The sequence below is a fragment of the Mastacembelus armatus genome, chromosome 10 (genome assembly GCF_900324485.2).
Source record: "Mastacembelus armatus chromosome 10, fMasArm1.2, whole genome shotgun sequence".
Classification (NCBI taxonomy): Eukaryota; Metazoa; Chordata; class Actinopteri; order Synbranchiformes; family Mastacembelidae; genus Mastacembelus; species Mastacembelus armatus.
The window spans coordinates 1,420,114-1,444,220 of NC_046642.1; the positions used below are offsets into that span (position 1 = coordinate 1,420,114).

At 43.5% G+C, this 24,107-nt stretch overlaps 1 protein-coding gene across 3 annotated transcripts in view; it reads left to right on the forward strand.

Moving 5' to 3' along the window:
* The first annotated feature begins 6,497 nt into the window (after positions 1-6,497).
* Positions 6,498-24,107, forward strand: part of LOC113144881 (protocadherin-1-like) — a 162,464-nt gene continuing 144,854 nt past the window's right edge. The window contains exons 1-3 of one of the 3 annotated variants that reach the window (XM_026331165.1): positions 6,498-6,572; positions 7,038-7,448; positions 18,965-19,796. In XM_026331165.1, coding sequence (XP_026186950.1) covers positions 18,987-19,796 — 810 coding nt within the window. In that variant the 5' untranslated portion in view covers positions 6,498-6,572; positions 7,038-7,448; positions 18,965-18,986. Of the gene's footprint in view, positions 6,573-6,798; positions 7,449-13,747; positions 13,870-18,964; positions 19,797-24,107 lie in introns of those variants that run through there. The other 2 variants (XM_026331164.1, XM_026331166.1) reach the window with 2 other exon arrangements.

Consider the following 24,107-nt stretch of genomic DNA (forward strand, 5'->3'; position numbering starts at 1 on the left):
CACACAGAAAAAAGAGTTCTGCTCATTTCAGACAACAACTAACACGAGAAGAAAGAGAAAACCGGAGATAAGGTCCGAGTTTTCCATTAGCGCCTTACAAATACCAGAAATGGAGAACCCATTTCACCGTCCGTTTCCGTTGCTTCTCTATGTGACAAACCTGGTGCTTTATTATTTATGAAATAAGTCGTAATCACAGCTTCCAGTGAAATTGCCTGCTATGCTGTGTACTTGTACTTTGCTGTTGCAACAATGCAATTTCCCCATTGTGGGACAAATAAAGGTTTCTTATCTTATCTTATCTTATCTTATAGCAGAAATAAATCACTGTTATTATATATGACTGTGCAGTGTAAATAAACGTTGAGGATGTGCCTCAGCCCAGATGTTGACCACTCGTGAATAGAGGTGAGAAAATTATCCAGAAGTCTATTTATAAAACCAACCACTTGTTTCTCATCCTCATGTCTTCAGCGATGCTGAATTATGGCCAAGGCTTAATTATCCCTGTCTTGTTTTAAACAGCAGAGATAGACCTTTTACACAATATTTCAGAAAATACTGCACCAGGATCACATATGCTTGTATGAATGTGACGGGTTAGGCCTGTTGATGGTTTCTGCCTGCTGAGTCCATACTCCCATCAGAAAGGATGCAAACACGGACACACTGCAGACATGCACACTAGAAAACATGAAGAAGAGCTCATTGGTTGATCTGTTGGTCTATATGAGGAAAAAAAAACTTTGTACGCTGTAAACATACTGTATAATGCAGACCATCTACACGGGCTCAGATGTGGTGAAATGTACATCCTGCACATATGAAATGGCCCTAATTTCTCTGCTGCTGCTGCAAAGATGTGCTGGCCAAGTCACAGAGATCTGCACACAGTAAATACAGGCACACAAGTACACGTGTGCTCTGTGATTGACCTTATTGACATTTGCATTGACAGGAGACAGAACTTTACCGCTATGCAGTCATCATCGTCGTTTCCAGGCCTCTGTGTTTTGATGAAATTTCTCCAGGAAATGAAAAGCTTTGTTTTTTCAGTGGAGAAACACACAAGGCCCAAAATATCTGCAGTCAGAGTGCTGCTGTTTTTATGTTTGAATGTTACATGATGATCTGTGCTGGTCCTACTGTCTAATTTAAGCCTGCAAATAATTATTGTCATTATTGATTCATCTCATGATAATTGTCTGAGTTAATTAATTGTTTGGTCTGTAAAATATCAGTATGCTCAAAGAAAAATGTCTGTCACAATTCCCCGTCGCATGTTGAGAGATTCAAAATGCTAATTTTCTGTCAATCAACAAATCGTTTCAGCTCTGGTATAATTAACGCCACGACAACACTGACATTAAATCTAAATAATGGTCAAAATGAATGAGCTGTATATTTTTTGCCGTGTCGAGCTGCAAAAGCACCAACATCAATGTGGCAATAACAACATTAAAAGTAAAAGTGAACTTTGAACTCTGAACAAACTTCATAACGATGATTAAGAGTGCGAGTGCAGCAGAGCAGAGCTGTGGAGGACACAGAGAATATTGATAAGGATGTTACAGCTTGATCAGTCTCGGTCCATGCGGGCCACAGGGTTAATCACTGGGAGGGATGCTGGGAAACGAAGTCAAACACTGAGGTTTAAACTCCTCTGGAGATGAACCTGGCTGTCAGGAAGACGGTGTGGAAAAACAAACCGGGGAAACAGACCGAAGCTAAACGGTATTGACAACACTGTTGGCTGCTTTGTTTTAACTCACTGTTGGTGCCAGATGGGTGGCGTTTGTTAACACAGAACAAGGCCAGTGACAGACATGTGAGGTAATTGGATGGATTGTTTTTGACTTTTTATAAATGGTGTTGGAATTGGTTACCTGACATCAGTTTTAAAATGGTTTTTGTAAACAGAATGTAATTTCATTCTGCTCAGGGCTCTACCTGTAAAGGTACTGCACAGTGTTATTTGTGCCGCGGTATCACAGCCCGTCTGTGTGCGGTGTGACTTGCAGGTGTAGTGAAACTGTAAATCTGGGCACAAATGTGTAATATCTGGTGTAATAATCTGTAAATACATGGACTCTGAGTGTAAGAGGTCTTCAGTCATTCATCAGAGTATCTACCAACTACATACTGGAGCCAATCCCAGCATGCAGTGGGTGACATGCAGATACTGGGAGACCAGTAATAACATTTTATTTAGTTTAGTTAAGAGGATGGTCTCATTTTGTGTTGTTTTTAATGTTGATGTCACGTTAGCCTTATGCAGCCCCCATCTAACACCAAGCTGGTGGAAAAGGCTGCTGACTTGTTATCACAGTGTCCGTGTCATTTGTTCTGCAGTAACAAAACGGACCCAGTCACCTCAGCAAATCCAGTTGTCGGTTCCAGTCGCTGCTGCTGTTCTCTGGCTGCATTCAGGAAAACTACACTGTGGATAAAAGTGATGTTTCTCTAGAGGAGGATGCAGATGCCGACATTAATACTGGATTTTAATGTTAACTGTGCATCCACAGTCTGATCATGTTCTTCTTAGCTCAACACATCCCAGACTCTTCTTGGTTTGTCTCAGCTGCTTTGCTAATTGTGAGGGGACTGATCAGCAGGCGACATCAGTGATGGGACGTGTTTGTTGACCTTCTCTGACCAACAGTTTGTGTTTGGGCTCCTCGTCTCTGTGCCGTTTTTTTGTCCACACACGAAGAAAACAGGCAAAAGAACCAGAGTAGTTTTAGTTTTGTCATTTCCTTTTTCAGATTTGTGGAAGTCTCGCCGGAGCCAGATGTTACCTTAAGTACATACAGGCATCGTATTATTTCAGTCACGTAATGAATATAATAGTATATTTATTATTCACTTCATGTGACTTGAAAGAAAGAGAAGTTTGAACGTTACTTGTAGCAGGCGTGTTTATCAGCCGCCCACGACGAGAGCAGAACATCTTTCTCTGTCAAACAATATCTGTACAGTTTGTGCTGCAAGTCGTCCATCTCTATCCTGGGAGAAACTGCTGAGTTTATTGTTACAGTTTCCATAAAGAAAATGAAATGCATTTATCTGAGAGAGGCAGAGAAAAGTCTGGGAGGCCACATGCTTTTGTGCTGCTGCTGCTCAGTGATGATGACGTGACACTTTTGTTCTTTTTGCTGCAGATGGAGATAAACTGGACTCATTCTTGAACCTGTCACATTATATACGTTAAGAAAACAAACTCAGCCCAGAAACGCAGCAGCTCTACCCTGACGGGCAGCAGAGTGAATAGTGACAGAGGAGGATGGGTTGATTCTGCAGCCTTTGGTAACGTAGGTCTTTTATTTTGTTACCAATACAGTGAAGGACAGAGTAGAAACCATATAGTACATCATCATTCAGAGAAAAAATATGATGGTATATCATAAGAAATCCTGTTATCTGACTAACAAAGGTAGAAAAATCCAGCACTTCTACAGCGAGATTTACTGGAGATAAAACAAAGATGGACTGTAGAAAGATATGGGGCTAACACAGGACTCTCCAACTCTGTCAAAAAAGTAAATAAATCTATGTTCTGCCACAGAAACGATCAGCTCAAATGCAAAGAAGTGCTCCAATATAGAAAACAGCAGGAATAAATATGGAAATTTTCAGTTTTTGAATCAAAGCGACACCAGGTGTGTCACAGAAAAGATGGATGAAAGCAGATGTTCTGTACCTGCTGCTATATGGGATGAAGCGTTTTGATCAGGGGTGTAATGTTAAATAAAGTGTGTGTGAAATCATTTCCCAACATCTCTGTGTTTAACCAAATGTGCAAACTGCTATTTACAGAAACCTCGATTAGCCAGTTTTCAAGGTTCATAACAACAGATACAGCGAGACAGGACACGGGCTGATTTCAGCCCAGAGGCCTCGCTAACTACACTTCCCATGAGTCATAGCAATGTGCCTGCTGTCAAATAAGTTCAGGAACCACATGGTATCATGTCACATTTCACTATATCGCAGGTTTTAAGGTACTTGTACTTTTTCTGTTTCCATTCTTATGCTACTTTATACTCTAACCTCATTACTGTTTATGTAGTAGAAGTATATGACAGTCTGCTTTATGGGTACCTTTGCAATACACGCTTGAAATATAGTTTGTTCTTAGTACTTTGCATCACACCCAGGAGACACTTGGTAGAACTGACAGACTTTACACCTGAAAATGACAAAACAGTTGAATTAACAGTTCATATAGTTAATAACTCATTACAGCCTGGAACATTTCCAAGGGCCCTGAAAATTGCTGTCATCAAGTCTCTCCTGAAAAAGAGCAGTCTTGATGCCATGGTACTGAACAACTAACAACCATATCAAACCTGCCGTTTTTAGGCAAAATCCTTGAAAAGGTTGTTTACCAACAACTTCCTGACTTTCTCCTGCTAAACAACTGCTTTGATGATCTTCAGTCAGGTTTCAGGCCCCATCACAGCACTGAGACTGCACTCATCAACGTGACAAATGACATTTGTCTGAACACAGACGCTGGCAGAGTCTCTGTCTTAGTACTGCTGGATTTAAGTGCTGCTGTTGACACAGTGGACCATGTGATCCTGTTACAAAGGTTAGAGGACTGGATAGGCATCTCTGGTACTGCCCTTAAATGGTTTAAGTCCTATCTTGAAGACAAGAAGTATTTCATTGAAGTTGGTAACTGTGCCTCAGACCAAATGGCGTTGACATGTGGGGTCCCCCAGGGGTCCATCTTGGGACCCCTTTTGTTCAACCACATTACTCCTGTTCTCAGATCTCTGCACTGGCTTCCTGTCTCTCAGAGAACAGACTTTAAACCAGCCCTGCTTGTGTATAAGTCTCTTCATGGCTCAGCACCACAGTACATCTCTGACATGTTGGTGCAATATGAACCATCTCGGACTCTGAGACCATCAGGGACAGGCCTTCTGCTCGTGCCCAGAGTCAGGACTAAACAGGGAGAAGCAGCGTTTCAGTTCTATGCAGCTAAAACCTGGAATAGTCTCCTGATGATGTTAGACAAGCCTCATCTCTGACAATGTTTAGGTCGAAGCTAAAAACTTTTCTTTTTAGCTCAGCATGTGACAACTGAAAGTGATTTATCAGTCTCCTTTAATTTTATTTCAAGTTCATCCTCCACTTTTTGCTGTTTCTTGTTTTGATTTTTGCCTATGTACTTTTGACTTGTCTTTTATTTCTGTAAAGCACTTTGAATTACTCTGTGTATGAATTGTGCTGTATAAATAAACCTGCCTTGCCTTTACTCCGTTTAAACCCTGTAATACAACTGTACTACTGTAGTACACTGTTTTATGAGCATTTTTATACCATGCTTTCTTTACTAAGTCTGACTACTATTTGCAGTACTTTTGATATAGGTATTTCTATCTTCTGCTACATTATACTTATACTGCTTGATTACGTGTTAAACACCCAGCAGTGAAAAACCAGCACTAACTTGTTTTTTTTTTTTTTTTTCACTGATATTATGTTTAAATAAAAGTTTGACTGCAGGACAGAAATATTTGTTTGTTTCTCAAGTACACATGTAGTTCACTAAATGCATGAAACACAGGATTGTTTTGTTTTGATATCTAAGATAAGATAAAATATGATTGACCTCTGTATGTGCCTTGCAAAATATCCTTATTTTCTCTTAAAAAGTAGTTTTAACTTAAAAAATATTTTCTAGTATCAAGCTTTAATTTTCTTGTTTTGGCCTTTTTTTTCTTTTTTTTTTACGTCTGGTCATTTATATTGATTTTTAGAAGAAAAAAAACACATGGACATTTTGACCATGTGTTTTTCATGCATTCATTCACTATAGGACACAGAAAAAAAAACACTTTATGGGATGGAGATTTTTGCAGTGATAAACTAATGAATGCAAAAGATGAAATGAGGCTTAAAAAGTGCGTGTTTAATTCTTTGTGCATGATGCATCTGGGTGAGCTCACCATGCAGCCTCACTGAAACTCACGCATCCATCAGAGTTGCGTGCAGTCACAGCGCAGAGAGCAGCTCCGGAGAACAGCTCCCTCCCCCGCACCCTGCGTTTCCTCTGCTGTAATAACAGCCATAATGCCCAACAAATATCACTGTTGTTTTACTCTATAGACTCCATTTTGTTATATTTCCCCTGCCGTCTCTGCTACACACTCTGCACTCCACACTCCGCCTCACACGGGTGCCGATTCTCACCTGTAGGTGGCGCTCAGAGCGCGAGAGACGGCGCTCCGAGCCTCTCTGTGGCAGGACGGAGCTGGGCGCCAGGGAGGGTGAGAGACATAGATTTATAATGAAGGAGAGAGACAGAGAGGGGGAAAGACGCATCGAAACACTTATTTACTGTAATATATGGCTGCAAACTGACACAAGAGAGTTAAACATCATCTCAAACGCCACATGCGCCCGTTTTACTTTCCTTTAACGCAGTTGCGCTTCTTCCCTGGTTCATTCTGGGAGGTGGAGGCTCGGACCTGTGGCTCCGAGCTGCCGCATACACTCACACTTTCAGCTGGAAAAAAGAAACGACGCCGGCTCCAGCTCCAGCTGCTCACACACCGCAGGTAGGAGCAGTTATAGTTTGTGAAAAAATCACATAAATGTTGGGAAATCCATGAAGAGTTGGTTGTTGGGGTGGATGCTCGCTCCGCCTCTCCGCTGTAGTGTATAGAGTGTATGGGGGAGGAGGGTGGGGGAGAGAGCCTGGTAGAGACGGAGAGAGAGAGAGAGAGAGAGAGAGGGGGGAGCGGGAGCGCAGTCGTTTGGATTCACTCCACTTTCTCATCACACACGGTGCAGCAGCGCGACCTGCTCCGTGCTGGACCGGGAGGCGGACAGAGTTTGAGGCGGCAGAGCGGTGTTTGCGCGTCGGGGTGGAAACTAACCGGACGCCCGCTACTGGCAACACCCGGACCTAGTGTTTCTTGCTTGGGTGATTTTTAGACGTTTTCCCCCCCTTCTTTTCCTCCCCTGTCCCGGTGCTCCATCCGCCTACACCACCATCACATCCACCCCACTGCCTCCCCAAGCGTGCCATCAGCGGAGGATGCTGTCCGTACAAACCGCCCTGTGGTAACATTCGCCGCGGAGTAGCAGCGAGTGAGTGACCTCCTGTCCGGACGGGTCTTCCCAGGGCTGGGCTCCAGCTCCAGCCGTTACCCCGGAGAGAGGAAGGACTGCCCGGCTGACGCGCAGCGCTGGTCACGACAGTAAAGTGGACAGAAAATTGTGAGAGGAATTGGAGGAATAATTATCCCAGCCTGTCCGACTGGATTGTTTGATTTGTTTTGAATCTTTTTTCGGCGGTGTGGATTGTTAATTTGGTGTTTTTCTTCCCGGAGGTCTGGAGAGGCTCTGGCTGGGTACCGAGGGCGAGCCGAGCCTGTAGCCGGGCTGGAACGCTCAGAGCTGGGGAACCGCGCGGCTCACACCCGGTCCAGGTAGGAAGTTCGCTCCACAGAACCGGTCCTCACAAAATCTTATTCCAGCATCTTTATGTAACAGTTTTCATGTGAAATGCTTGAGACATATTCATCTAAAAGCTGCTGCCAGTCTGCTGCTGTGTCGGAGGCGCTTTACGCACGAGAATAGAAAGAGTCCCTTCACTTTATTCTCTGATTTCGCCTGATTGAACACTTGTGCTTTAATTAAAAAACACACATCTTCGATGGGGGGTCGCTGTCTGAAGCCTCAGAGGCGTCTGGAACAACCGAGCCGCTGTGTTTCAAACACTTGTTGGTAAAACAAACCTATTTCAAGTGATTGAATGCTCATATTCAGCGTCTAATCCTCTCTGATAGGTATTTTACCTATAGTACTCTACGCTGTTATTGATCGGTATCGATCCTCACCGTGCTCTACATTACCTCGCATGGCTGTCAGTGATAAAATACACCTTCCCGTGGGTCACTCCGGGTTTCCTAACCTCTTAGAAAAAAAACCCACTACAGTAATCCTGTATAATGCATTTCTGAAGCAGAGTACAGTCGGTTCCCTATAGTGTGTATAGGAGCATCATCATAGTGGGGTTTGATTATGGCTCCATCTGAGGCTTTAAGAGTTCTGCAGGGACTCTGTGTAGAGAGGAGAATATAAAAGGCAGTAAAAACGCTCGTCATTATAATCAGAGGTTTGTCTTCCCGCTGTAATATTAGAAGTAATCTGCCTTCAGGGACTCCTCGGCTTAAAGCAACAACACAACAGTCCATTCATCTGAGGCTGCTCATAAACCAGTCACACGGGCGAGGGAGCATTTCTCTCCCTACATACATTTTTGTCTAAACCCTCACACAGACCTGAGGCCTCTTGGGCACCTGTAGCATCATTTAACACCCTGCTCCTCCTCCTCCTCCTCCTCCCCTGCAGCCAGCATTGTTTTTGCTGTATATGCTGTTAACATGAGCACAAATCCAAACAGAGACTGGAGTTTCAGGGTAAACTGTAAAGGAGGACGGGTGATGATGAAATGCTCCACTGCCGAGCGAGCAGGAGTGTGTCACCACCGGGGAATCCAGTCCGTCCGGTTCCTCCGGTCTCCGGCTTTCCAGTCCTGCTCCTTCCTTCTGCTGGGGTGGAGGGAGGGAAGGAGGAGGGTGGGTGTCGGACCTGCTCTTCATGATCGAGAGGGAGGGTGGGAGAGAGGGGGAGTTGGGTATTTACATGCAAACTGCATCAGCCGTTCCCTGACAGAGAGTGAGCCGTAGTAGTAAACACTGGTGGTTTTTAAACCGGCCTTTTCCGAGCTGCTGTGTGAACGCTCTGGTGACGGTCCCTAAGCACGTTCCTCTTCCCGCACTTGACCTTTGACCCTGTTCCACACTTCCCCTGTCATCTCGCTCTGATCATCTCTTGTGAAACAGTGGTGATGAGACAACACTCGCTCGGTGCTGATGTTTCTTGCCTGGTCACAATCGCACTCGGCCTCGGAGATGCCGCGGGGCTCAGCCGAGCGGGTCGGAGTATTTCCTGGAGTGACGGGCATATCCCGCTGCTGTGTCTTTGGTGTTCTGTGGTGAAAATGTGCAGCCTGTGTTTTGGTTAAGACCAGATGTAACCTGGTTAGTTGTGGATTTAAATTGCAGTGAACACCCAGTTTATTGTGAGAAAAAGGATTTTTCAAAGACGTAAAAAGTTCATTAAAGCCTCTGAGGTTCAGATTGTGGTTTTGGTGGAACTGGAGCTTTCCGCCACTGCATCATATTAGACCTCTGCTCTGGTTTCTTTACTGGAACGCATATTCAGGTTCATTTTGCAGCAGAATACTCTCCCTGAGGTTTGTGGCTGCGGGGACAGCGGGCCCTGCTGTCACCCGAGCCCTGCCGCCGCGGTGCCACGAGGCGCGGTCTTGAGGTTTCAGACCAGGCTGTGGGATTCCTCTCTGCCTCTTCTAATTTGAAGGCGCGTCTGTCCAATTTTGACCAAATAAAACAACAACAGCAAACGTCACGGTCATCCACAGCTCTGCCGGAGGGCGAAGGGGTAGGAGGTGGAGGATTAGTCAGCAGGGAGAAGAAGAGGAGGGAGGTCGAACTGAGTCCGTTCTGCACATTTCTGCATAAAATTGGAGATCTGAGCGAGCCGTGCTGTTAATGCCCGTCATTAAACCAGACGCGGAGAGAGTGGAAATGGGTTTGGTGTGTGAAATGGAAGCGCACACACACATTCACATCCCGCTCGGCAGAAAAAGAGGCATCCGCGCTGTCAGTTTAAGACTTTTCACAGCAGGTTTCCGTCTCTTTTTGGTTCAGGTGGAACAACAAGTGAGCAGACACAAATGAGGAAGCCAAAAACCACATTAACACGGGATTCTATTCTTAGATAAGAGACAAGTCGATGCTTCGTCACCTTCCTGCTGGTTAGTCGACTAGTTTAAGGGATTCATGAGCCATTGTCTCTTTGACGATGAGCCGTTAGTCACGACTGAATAATGACAGTCCCATCTTTGGCATCTCACCACAACCACAAGAAAAAACAAAACAAAAAAAAACAGCAATGCTTCTGAAGCCATTCTTTTTTAGTGCAGCCACAGATTTTTCAACTGGAATCTACAAACAAATGAGACAGAAATTAAATTTGTGGTTTTTAGTGTCATTTGTTTGAGTTCTTTAAAATCATAATTCACACTGGAAACACAGAAACCACAAACCAGGTAAGGCCAGTCCTATAGACCACTGCCTCCCAAGCACGAGACTATTAAAATAAATATTTCAGTATTTATCAGCAGTAAAACCAAATGGGCCTGAGGAAATGAAAATATCTGTAATTTTACAAGAGCAAAAGCAAAAAATGAGACTATTTGTTTTCCACGGCATCTTCCTATTGTAGTTTGCCTTCGTGTTTGGTTATTTTCTCTTTGCTATCTCATGTTAGCCCCCCCCCCCCCCACACACACACACACACACACACACTTACTCGCTAACCCCACACAGCTCACATCGGCGTAGGACTACAGACCGTGGCGAACGCTGTGAATCCATGTCGCAGAGGTTTATATCAGCCTGGAAACGTGCTGCTCTCTCTTTCTTCTATAATAAGGCAGGGAGTCACAGGGGAACTGAGGGCACGGTGCTGTCACACTGCATCGCCCACGTTGTTGTGTGGAAGTGGAAGCTCTGACCTGATGGTGGTGCTAGAAAAGTGGGTGCACTAAATACTATAATGCATCGTTTTATTCCAAGATGTGTTTTTACGCTTTTAATCCAAAATTAAACAGAAGAGATGCGGCTGAGGTGGGAAAGACTCAGGCCCTCAGTGATTTATACCTGACGTTATTCCAAGGAGGCAACTGTCATTGCATTCATTGCTGTAACAGCCAGAACCAGGTTGAGGAGGTCACCACAATCATTAGGGATCATCCCCAGGGCATCATAAACACACAAAGCTAATGTAGTGTCAGTCTGTCCCCCAGCTGGGGGAATACTTTATATTAAAGTGCTGGAGTGATTGTTGTGTGTGTACAAAGAAACGCTGATGCTCATTTCACACCATCGTGCATTAACACACGTCTCTGTGTATTTACAGTAGATGATGAATGATCAATAAGATTAATCGCAGTATCGCTCGTACTCTGCTTTAACGTCAAGTCTTAGGAGGCTGCTGATGATCATTTTTCAGTCACTTGTCGTTTTTCGAGGATTAATCGTCAGAAAATAGTGAAAAATGTCCGAGGCGACGTCTGCACATGAGAGAAAGATCATGTTTTCTTGATAATCAGCTAATTTTTCAATGATCAGAACCACCGTTGTCCAATCAGCACTCAGCATTACAGTCAGTGCCCGCTGAAACATTTAGTTGGATTTTCAGATTTATCATTTTTTATTTATTTTGTTTGTATTATTGTTTATATTTGTTGTTGATGATGGAATTTGCAGAAAGTGTTCTGTGGAGTACAAGCTCTAAAATCTAAGAGATACTCATTTGTTCTAAAGGAACAATTTCATTTTCCATTCGATTTTTCGGACACGTCCAGACATCGACGTCTGTGTGATCATTTCCATATAGACTGAACTTAAACTTTCTGCCTCCCCCCTCGTCCTCAAAGTCCAAAGAGCAGTTTTGTCATTAGCACGTTAGCGAACATCACTAAGACTCGGCGGCTTGTTTTTGTCCTCGCCCTCCTGCCGTAGTCGGACAGGTGGCGTGAATGTGTAGCTGTGGATTTAAAACGGCGTCCTCATGACGCCTGATCTTTACGTCCGACCAGCCTGCTGTTCATCTACCATCCACTCCCATAATCCCCTTCTGCTGCTGCCAGAGGTTCAGTGTGTGTGTGTGTGTGTGTGTGTGTGTGTGTGTGTGCTGTCACATATCTGATCCCTGAAACTAGTCAGGTTTCCTTCCACGGTGCCTCCGAGCAAGACTTTCAGGAAGGACAATACCCGACAGAAACCAGTCCTGAAACCATTAAAACCAGTGAGTCAGCCTGTGTTGATGCAAAGTTTCCTGTCTCAGTTACGTGGCAGAGTCACGTTCTTTTCATTGTCACACCTGAACACCTGATGACTTTCTCTGCTGCTGTTTACACAAGGTGTGGACGCACTGGGAGACGGTGACGCAGCGGCGGCTCAGGTGTGTTTCACAGTGTGTGTTATGACTGAGGGACTGAGCAGCTTTGTACTTTGTGCGGTTGTTACAGCCTCTTCTGGTTTTAATGGCGAGTTCGGTGTCACTTGCAGTTTCACAGCCGTCGTTGTATTAATGCTCAGATCGATATGTTTGATCTGAGTATTAACTTTGTTCAGTGTCTGGTCGGACTCAGACGTCTGGAGCAGGTAGTTTCTGACTTAAATCAAAATTAGAGCTGCAGCTGATGGTGATTTGAATCTGGTAATCTAATTTTCTATATTAGTGTATTAATTGTTTTGTCTTTATAGTTTCAGATAATCATAAAAAATGTATTTTATAATGTTTTTAAAGCACAAGGTGACGTCGTCGAATATTTTGTTTTGTCCCAAACCCAAAGTTACTAAACTCATCGTCAGTGTTTACACAGGAAAATGTTAAATTCTTACATTTAAAATATCAATTGTTGGTCTTTTATTCTGAAACGATATAATGACTAAAATTTAATTGAAAAATAATTTGCTGATTAATTGTCAATTGACTAATCGATGCAGCTCTGGACAAAATTTGTCAGATTTTGGACATTTGTAGTTCTAGTTTGTGTTTTTGAAGTAAGTTAGTGATAAAAGTTTTCGGGATCCAGTTTTGTTTCCGATCACGACATGAAGAGAAGAACCTGAAACCTGAAGGTTTGGTTTTGATGTGGTTTACGTTGGTTTATGGATTTAGGTTTTTGTGATGTGATTGAGTTTGGACCCTTGAGCTTACACACACACACACACACACACACACACACACACACACACGTTGGGTGTCAGAAGGCAACAGTTGGCTGCTGCATCTGAATAGGGAGGATGTGTGTGTGTGTGTGTGTGTGTGTGAGAGCTAATCTGTGTCGAACAATAGCATTGAATAGAGTCATTAGAGTAATCCCTTAGTGCTGCAGGGCGGGGCGACCACACACACACACACACACACACACGCGCCGGACTGTCCGGCAATCTCTGGACCATGGACATCCTGTTCTCCTGAGATCTGAAGGCATCAAAGAATCTTTTGATTTTCTGTGTGTGTGTGTGTGTGTGTGTGTGTGTCAGGTGTGTGTGTGAGCATGTAGAGCTGGACATTCAGGTTACTGTAGTCTATATAAAGAACACACGCGTGCACACACACCCTGGTTCAAAAACACACACCTGTGGGGCCAGGTGTGTTTCCAGTTTGGAAACCGTCCTCCAGCTCTGTGTTGCCAGGTTTCACTCAAGACGTTTCCTGTTCTAATGGTTTGTAATTGGTCTGATAATGTGCTGGCAGAACGCTGTGGTTCCCAGGGATCATTCAACACAAAATAATGGTTAAGAAAAAGAGAAAAAAAAAAAACACACAGCACAGGTAAACTTCTAAAAGTCCCTGGACTCTTTTCCTTTTGTGATGTGGAAAGAAATTATTTAACTCATCAAAAAATAGTCAGGAAACAAATAAGTTTGTTTGAAACATTTGATTCCAGCTTTTGTACCTGATATATAAATACAGAAAAAAACAACACACCCGAAGGTGCTGTTGTGCAGCGGGCGGGGCATGTGTAAATGAACCAATGAGGCGGTTTGATTTGATAGGCCCGTCCTAGAGAAGCAGGATTTGTGATAAGATTTTGACTTTACTGGTTCAGCATTTCGGTTCCGCCCACTCATGCAGCAGGAGGTCGAGGCTGTAGAGACACAGTTCAGCAGGAGAACCAAGAAGTTCAACAGCTCCTGTCCGGGGACGTTTAAGGTTCTAACAGCTCGACACAACAGCCCGGAGGTCAGTTTGTCCAGTTTGTGTATGAAAAGCCGTTTCTACGCTTCACTTAAGGTTTTAGAAACAAGTTAAAGAGCATTTTATTCATTTCTATCAGTCTGTCAGTCTCTTCAATAGTTTTTAGACCAGTGTTGAAACTGATGAGCAGATTTGTTGGATTTTGCATCAATATGTTGAGTTTTGTTGATTTGTCAGATATTTAATTAACTGGATGAACCGAACACAACAGAGTTTATTCATATAATCAATTGGTTTCGTAATATATCGTTCAGTTTAGTCATTTTGATCAATATTAGTGTGAATGTTGTCAGGGCATATTTATCACCATGGATTTTCATTGATCAGCTTTATTGATCCTGATCAGTGATCAGAAAGCTAAAAAGCAGTGACAGAGACAGAGGGGATTCTGGGAGGAAGCACTTGGAACCTAAACCATTGAGAATCTTTTAAAATGGAAAGTGTTTGTAGTTTGGATCCATATTTGTTGAATTTAGAGCGACTGCCAATGCTAGTTAGAGCCGACACCTTAAGCCAATTAATTAATGGACAGGAACTGGCAAGAATTTTGATGATTGATTAATTTTTTTTTAGTAAAACTGCTTAACATGAACCGGTTCCATGTTCTGTTTTGGTTCCAAACGTGAATATTTGTACGAGTGTGTTGATATTTTTAGTCTTTGAACACAGTTATCGCATCTCCTGACACTTTACAGACCAAACTCTTCTCAATTCATAGACTGAATCAATACTGGAAATAAAAAATAAGCTGTAGCTCTTTTATTACAGTTCGTACTGTGTGAAGCACGTCCATCTCTTCACGCTGTTTTCTTACCAATCTCTGTTTATTAAGTTAAGTCACTTTTACACACAGATTCAGGAAAGTGTAAGTGCTTCAAGTGATGCAGCTCGTCAGCTTAATGTGATGCTGCGTCGTTAAGTTGTGTGATGCATGTGGCACATTAACATTAACACACACTGAATATCAATGCCTAACACACACACACACACACACACACACACACACAATGGGTGGGTCAACACCACCCCCCTCTCTCTCTCCCTGTGTGTCTGCTGTTGTTAGTCTTTGTCTCTCGGCCGTTCCAGCAGCAGACACAATGACTGGAGTCACCACCGGGTTCCTTGTACATGGAAACGCCGTTGTCTTTAAAACCCAGCAGTGTCTTTGTAATGTAACAAACAGACAGGATGGTTTGGCACACACACACACACACACACACACACACACACACACACACACACACACACACACACACCCTCACAGTGGTCAGTCAGTGAAAAAGTTTCAGGCTGTGGGAAAAAGGACGAGCTGGGCTGCTTCCGTCCTGCTTCGTCCCTGAGGAGACGACACAGACAAAAACACACACACACACACACACACTACATGTGGGCAAACATGTTCATGTACAAACAGGAATTCACTTACTCTCAAACTCTCCTCACATTTGACCCTGAAGCTTTTTTAGATCCATAAATTCTCACGACCCCAGAAATGTTTTCCATATGTTACTGTTTTCACTACAGGACGTTTACTGCACGTTTGACGTGTCAGCTGGGCGCTAACAGTAGCGAGGCTTTTTAGCCCCGTGTGTGGTTGTGCACAGATGTGTTTACTGTTGTAAAGCGCTTCAGTCAGGAGCGATATGTTCATTTAATGTTTAACCATGCTCGGTGTTCACCCTCAGCACTTCCTGTTTAGCCTCATGTACATTTTCTGCATCAGATTTTACCAGAGTTCAGTCAGAGTGTGTGTTAATCTGCCTGTTGAGGCCACGTTTGTAGAAACTTGATGATGAGAATCTTTGAACGGTGCAGATTTGTTATCTCCACAACAAACAGGGATGCATCAATGTGTCTGAGCTCTGCAGCCAAACTTTGTTGTAGATGTAGGCAGAATTTTAGCAGTGATTCTAAAGTTTCAGCCACGAGAACATGCAGTTTTACATTTCACTCAGCTTCAATTAGATGATTTTGAAACTTTAATGCTACTTAAGGCAAAGAACAACGTTACCCGGATCCAGGATTAAAACATCTCGACTCCAGAACAGCTCTCTGATCTTTTCTGATCCTGTTTTACTCCCAGTAGTTTGATTTCAAGCCTCTGTTCTTTCCTCTTGTGGTTTGTTTCACCTGCTGGCAAAACATGTGGCCACCATTAAACAAATTCTGCTTTCAGGACAGAGCAGGGAGCTGAGTGCCGATGTAAATACACAAGGAAGTAAAAAATGTGGACTGTAAAATCAGTCATCATTTACTGGGAGGAAGGAATCAGAAAATTTGAAATCCCACTGTTTTGCATTTGTAAGCAGTGTGACAACATTGAATAAACTGTTTATAACACAGTATAATGCAGTAGAAGACGCATTTATATTATTTCAGAGGTAATTTACTTTAATCCATTAGGTTTTTACAGGAGGAGTCACAGGTGTTAAACTCAATGGAAACAATTATATCTGCTCACATTCATGTCACTGTGAGTTAGAAACTATTTTTACATGCTAATATGCTAATTCAGGAGCGTTTCAGTGGAATCACAGTGGACTTAGTATCTGTTTCGTACAACAACACATATGCCACTAAAACTAACACATAAACATCATGTGGAAAGTGGGTATTTGCCGACATCACATCCTCATACAGTTCTATTTACAGTCTGTGACCCTGTTAGGCCCAGTTCTGTGCAGACAGACTGGACCTCAGCCAGTGAGCAGTGCTGTTTCAGCTGCGTTTCCACGGGGACGTGTGAAATACTGTGGGGTCAGAGGTCACAGGTCGCCGGTTGCGAGGGTATTTGGCAGCTCTGGAGAAAAATGTGAGAAAAGTATCACACACACTGTAACACACACAGAAACACACACGGAGGCATTCACATGCACATTCACACTTGCAAACACGGCCATTGACAGGCGCGCACGGGTAATTAGGTGTTTGAGTGTCACAGCAGGCGACATGCAGACCAACAGCTGGACAACAGCAGCATCAGGCGGTGACTGTTCGTAGCTTCTCAGCTGTTTCTGCTTCTCTCTGCTGATAATCACTTCAGTTTTTTTTTTTTTTTTTAAGGAAAATGATCTGAGGGTTTTCTTGGTGTGTCAGTAAACTGAACATCTCAGGACTGTTGGTCAGAGAAAACAACTATTTTCTGACTTTTATGGGAAAAACTGTCAATACAGAAAATGAAGAATCCCCGGATTATTTTCAGTATCGATCAATTTGCACATAATTTTTTACAATTAAAATAATTTAACATTTGTCTGTAAAATGTAAGAAAATACTGAAAAACGTCCATCCCAGAGTTTAAAGACGATATTGTTATAATGGTCACTGGTGTCGGAATAACTTCAGTCTCACGGTTTTATGGTCGTGTGACAACAGAAGCTGCTGGAAGAGCTCAGACTGTTGATTTGTGACCAGCTTCTCTTTCTGGCTCTGCAGGAGATGAAACAAGCATTTACTCAGTGTTCAATAGTACACAGTAACGTCAGCAGTCAGAAGATGAGGGGAGCATCGACACTTCCTGCTTCATGCTGGTCTGTGTGTGTGTGTGTGTGTGTGTGTGTTCCTCTTTAAATCAAGGACGTGATATGAAAAAAAAAGTGCTTGAGATTAACCTCGGTGACCTGCAGCCGAGAAACTCTCAGCTTTTAAACAGCTCTCACAGCTAAACAAAACAGTGTTTGTGTCTGAGGTGAACTACTGCCAAGAAAAATAATATGTAGAGAAAGAAAAGAAAGAGGAGGAGAGGTGGAGGTACGGAGAGGAGGAATAAAGTTTCTGTCTGCAAGAGTCTGACTCGAATGCGTCATCTTAAAAACCAGACAATCAGGTGCAAAGACACTTTATGAGTGAAACGTTCAGGCTTGATCACAGCATCGGTTCTTTTCATCTTGAGCTCGGAAAAGTCTGATATTTACAGTAAATAAACCTAAAAATAAACAGTGTCTCATTATACGTTGTTAACTATGCACCTGCAGAGGAAAATGGTGTGTTGGAATATTTAAAAGTCTGGGATCAGAAGTAAAAGATCAGTAATCATGTTTAAAATCATGAGTTTTATGTCTGAAATCATGTTTATCTTTCGTTGTTACCATTTAAAAAGTCTAAAATCGGAGTTTATGGTCCAGACTATCAGCCTCATATGTTGTATAGGATATTTGCAAGCGATTTAATGTCACCAGGTATTTTGTGTGTTATACACTGGGGCCCCAGCTGACCCCACAGGCCACATGTCAGGGGTGCAGGCCTCCCCTATACCAGCGATAATGTCGTTAACGAAGACGATGATGAAAAATGTCATTAACGGTCTTTTCTTCAGAGACCAGGAGTAGACGTTGATGAGTAATATCTGATGTTTCAAACGATAATGAAATGTCCACATTTCACTGAATGGAAATAAGGGACGTGTGCAGATGGAGCCTCAGGAAGCTGAGCTGTTAATCAGAGTTTCTGGCTTCTACACCTGCAGGGGTTGGTGGGAGGAAAACTGCATTTTGACTACAAACAACGAGTAACTGACGAAAACATAATGACTTTTCATCAGCTGAATTAGACTAAAACTATAAAGGATGAAAATGACTAGAGAGTGACTAAGACTAATAAATGTTTTCATCTGAAGCTGCCAAAGTGAACACTGCTCTATAGTCATATATGCACACAATTCAAAGCGAGCGCACTCTCGGTCTAATTAGCATAAAAAGCTTGTAGACACACTGAGGTTTGAGTTGCAGAGACCATCGCCCGTAGCGGCTTTCAGTCTGTCTTCCTGTCAGAGCGGCCGATTGGCAGCAGCAGGAAGTCATCGTTTTGTATCGCTTGGCTGCTCTCTGTACACGGCAGCCCACAATGACGCCCGGCCAGAAACATTGTCACCTTTAGGTCTTGTAAATAAGTGTTTTGGACATGATTAGTGGCCCAAGAAGACAAATACGACAGTCTGTTCCTAACGGCTCTGACATAAATCTGAAAGGAGCCGCTCTGTGGATCCTGTGTCAGTTTTCCGTTTCTTTGCTTCTGTCTGGAGGCCTCGCACAGGACGACTGATTGGCGTCACTGATGTGTTTTCTTTCTCTGTTTCTTTCAGAGCGTTGTTGTCGGGAGGAGACATGGCGGCACTGAGGTGGGAGGTTCTGTTGTACCTGGCGGTCGTCCTGCTGGTCTCCTGCAACGCCGCGCCCAGTGACATCTTATATCGGGTTCCTGAGGAGCAGCCGCCCAACACGCTGATCGGCAGCCTGGCGGCGGACCAGGGCCTGCCTGACACCGGACACCTCTACAAGCTGGAGGTGGGCTCGCCGTATTTGCGGGTGGATGGCAAGACTGGCGACATCTACACCACCGAGATCCCCATCGATCGTGAGACGCTCAGAGACTGCCGCAACCTGTTTGAGGGCGACAAATGCTTCTTGGAGTTCGAGGTGTCGATCACCGACATGGTGAAAGGCATGGGGTCGGGGCCGCGGCTGATCGAAGGTCGCATCGAGGTGCTGGACATCAACGACAATACGCCACAGTTCTCCTCACCCATCCTCACCCTGTCCATCCCTGAGAACACGCACATCGGCGCCCTCTTCTCCATCCCCATGGCGACCGACAGGGACTCCGGCACCAACGGCGTGGCTGAGTACTCGCTGAGCACCGGCCCGGACGCCGACCAGCTCTTCACCCTGCAGGTTGCCGTGGACACAGACGAGAAGCTGCCGCAGCTGGTCGTCATGGGCAACCTGGACCGTGAGAAGAAGGACTCGTACGACCTGAACATCCGGGTGGTGGATGGCGGGAAGCCACCCAGGGCGAGCAGCGCTCTGCTGCGGGTCACCGTCACCGACCAGAACGACAATGCTCCCAAGTTTGAGAGGACGTACTACGAGGCCGAACTACCGGAGAACAGTCCGCTGGGACACTCTGTGCTGCAGGTCAGTACACACACACACACACGCACGCACGCACACGCACACACACACACACACCATACTCTACATACTGTACATATACACACAGGTTTTCTGTTGACCTGGTGCTTTAACAGTGATTTTGTAAGTTAATAATAAAGCAGTAAAATTCGATTTGGCAGAGAAAGTTTAACAGATACAAAGGACTTGGTTTATAAGACGGATCAGATCAAACAAACATTAAACGGACATTTAAGTTCGGGCCATCTGAAGACATCACATTGGGTGTTGACAATTAATTTTCACAATTATCTGATATTTTATAGATCAAATGATTCATTGATTAAACCAAGAAACTAAAAGTTTGATCTGTTGAAAGATGCATTCTGAATTCTTTTCATTATGACGTCAGTATTACATCGCCATTAAGGCCTAATCTCTTTGTTTTAAGGTCCATTAGAGTTTGTTCAACATGCAATTGAGCTTCAGGTTTAATGTGGGTTTCTCTTCCAGATCAGTGGTTCAGGTAATTAGGTTACTTGTGCTGTGAACTGCTGAGAGATCATTGACAAGAATGACAGACTGAGATGAATGTTTTACTCTTTAAAGCTCTTTATAGAAAACCTCCATGAGGGATCAAACTGTAGATCACCACCCGTAGAAAACAACTGGCTGTGCTGGGTGTGTACGTTAAAAAGGATTTAGGATTCAGCTGAGCAGCATCTCAATGACAAAAAATTCTCCTCACTATCAATCCTGAGCAAATACCTCAAATAAATGTCCCTTATGTATGTCAAGCCAGTAACAGAGTGAGTTTCATTCACAGCAGGTCTGTCTCTGTCTGTCTGAGCATTACTGCCCAGGAGTGCGTCCACATTTTCTTGTCCACCAAACATTGCAGTGGAACCTTTGGCCCTGTTGGTGATAACACCGAGAGCTGCAGGACAACACGGCGCAGTGACTGCACATAATATGCTGCTCAATTATCCGTACAGACAGATGGTGCAGCGGAGGTTGAAGCAGGGCGTGGGATCGCTGCGTGTAGTCACATATTAACCACTGATTCAACTTCACCTTTGAGCTCTCGGCCAGGGCGGCGGTACGTGTCGTCGCCGTCGGCAGGGAAAGCGGGAAAGGTTCAGTGCAGCTACGTAGCATTTTGATAAACCTGCATCATCTTCCACCTGCACCTCCTCCTTCCCCTCTCTGACGGTGAGCAGCCAGCCTTCCAGCGAGCCGTGCATGACTTAATCTGAGGCAGTCATGAGATTATCCGCCAGGCTTATTGGTATTATTGCTCTGGATGTGGCTCATTGCATTTCAGAGAGCCACAGAATTCATTTCACTTAACGTGCATTTGAAGAGTGATGCTTTAGCGGCAGCGGGACAGCTCTGACCGACGACCCTGACCTGCTTAAATCATCCAATGGCAGCACAGACATGGAAACTTCTGCCTGTTGATTCGCTGCTTTTTTTTTTTAAAGCCTGTTTTCATCTGCTGCACTTCAAACTCCGCCCACCCAGGCAGCCACTGGCCATATTTCCAGTAACACTCACAACAACAGTCTCTGAAGGGATTCCTAAATCATCTTTATTCATGTAAAAATATTTATAACATTAATATTGATGAGTGGAAAAGTCTTGCTGACCTGGGAAAGAGTAGTTTGACTCAAGGCTCATGGTGCACTAACGCTGGCACTCGTTGTTTATTTAGAGTTTAACAGTCAAAAACTGATCTGTTTCCCCGGGACTGTTTGGGTGTGGTTTGAGTCCTGTCAGCACATTTTCAATAAATATTAACTATCTGTGTCACCTCTTTCTCACCTCTGATTTCAAGCCTGAAGGAAGGCGAAAACATCTTATGTGTAAAATAACCAAGAATGAGAAATAAGCATTTCAGAGCCTTCGGTTCTTTGATGGATCACTGAGTTGATAGTAAAAATCTGCCACATTGTTCTTCCAGTATTATTGTCTCTTTTCACATGAAGGATAATCTTAAAATCTAGAGCTCATTAAAGACCAAAAACCATTTGAGAGTATTGACATGAAGGTGTCGTTATTCAAAAAAGGTGACGAAAACCATGAAGCGTTTTTTTGACAGCCAGCTGATTAATCACCTAAAGAGAGGCAGCCCAAAATGATCTGAAGACTCCACACTGAACTACTGTCTAATTATAATGTAATTTAGTCAACAATAAGCCAGACAGGATGTTAACTGTGATGGATTAAGTTCCGAGTCTCTGCAAGCTGATTTTCTTAAGAATAAGCTGAAACCAATAGTCTCCTGGAAGGAACAGAGCAAGTGTAAACATTGATTGTTTGATTAGAAAGATGGTGAGAAGCGAAGAGACGTTAGAGGTTCACTGTACTAAATCAGCTCCAACACCAGGTCTTTCCCTTACAGAAAGCAGCCAGGCTGGCTGGTTAATTGTTAACTGGGAGATAAACAGTGTTTATATTTGCTGTGCGTCTGGACATTGTGGCCTTGGAGAGCAGCCAGAGCTTCTGCAGCCTCATCACTGCAGCACTGTGCTCCAGCAGTTCAGCTCTTCAATACACAACTCTTAGACGCTGTCAATAATTCACCGCTGCTTGGTGGTGTCTGCTGCTTAAAGCCACACCGGAGGAAAGGAAATCAATGGGCAGGAGAAATTATAATTTCACTTTCATGCTTTCTTTAACCTTAACCTCTGCAGCTCGGATCAGTGGCTTCCACGGTCACCCGTGATTGCCGATGACAGTCTGTCACAGTCTGTGATCCGGAGCAGGCAGGAAGCCAGATATTTATTATGTGGCAGTGTGAACTACAGTCTGTGTTAAAAAGAAAATCCCTCAGAGATTGTGCAGGCTGCATTAACCTTTAAGCCCTGATTTCCTCTTTAAATGTTCTTCCAAATGCTTGTCTAAGACATTTTCCCACACTGACAATATCATGTATCCTGTGGCATCTTGTTCCAGCTCCTCACTGAAGCTGTATAATGTTCACACTGAGTGAGGTACTCAGCACCAAGGCTTCAGCTGGACCTCTGCAGAAAATCTAAACACTCCAGTCCTATTTGCATTTTAATAGATATTTCGTAGATATTTTGTTACACTCCTTGCACAGAGTCAGACAAAACCATGTACATCCAGCAGGGAAAGGGATGCAACTAATAATTATTTTATTTTACGATTACGTATTGACATCCTTGGATGTTTTATCTTGTCAAACCAGCAGCCTAAAATATAACATCAATATCTGTAAGTAGAGGCAGATTAAAGAGCCCTGAACCACCTAAGGTTTAACAGTTTTTCCTAAAAAAAAAAAAAAATGATGTGACTGAAACTGTTTAATGATCTAAATAACTGCTGTCTAATAATACTGTTTGACATCAAGAAAACAAATAAGTCTAAAAATATTAAATTATTAAACTGCTAAAAAAAAAACCCATTGGCATCAGGACTAGTTTTTAATACGTTTCTGTGTCCTTGGACCAAACAACACAAGTTTTATTTTTTTCTTAAGTATTCTCAGCCCCTCCTGCTAAATATCGTTTGCTTGTTTTTTCAAGAAAAAAATTTAGGAGACTATTTTGCTGAGTGCAGGCTTGGCCCAGGTCCACCTCTGCTTTAAAGGGATAAATGGCCTTAAAGTAAAAACCCTAATTACATTACTGTAGGTCCCAGGTGAACACTGCAGAAATGCTGATCCAGCAGCACCTGCGACATTTAAATCAGCTGTTAAACAACTAGTTCATTCGAAAGTACAGTCAGACCTACGATTCTTAACGGCAGCTATAGCACTGAACAAGCACAATTAAAAACTATTAGAGTGTATGTAGAAAAGCGTCTTAACAAGTACATTCTAAGTGATATTGTGGCCACTGCATATGCCTTCTAATTGACTAATTACTCCCATTTACTGCGGTTTGGGTGTATGAAACTGGATTGTAGCTGATGCTGGTCTGTCCTGCCTGGTCTCCTAATGGGCCCTGAGGAGCCGGGGCTTTTCTGATAATGAGAGGAACATTAACATTCACTCGCCTGCCCATTAGATGCCAATGACCCGCTGTACGGCCATTAGATGTTGTTGTGTGGGTGCGTGCACTCAGCTTTGATCATCTATTATGTTTCACACAAAGCAGAAAACTCCCCCTCAGGAAAACACAAAAGTCTTTGTGACTGTAAGTCAAACAATCGAAATAATTATTCAGATGTGAGTGAGGTTGTAATGGGAATGCAGCATATTAATATTGTGTTTGTGTCTCATGCAGGTAGGGCACAATAAAATGGAGAATTAGTTACTTCAGTTGCAGTAAGTTACCAAGTCAAAATGAAAACACTCCAGACAAGAAC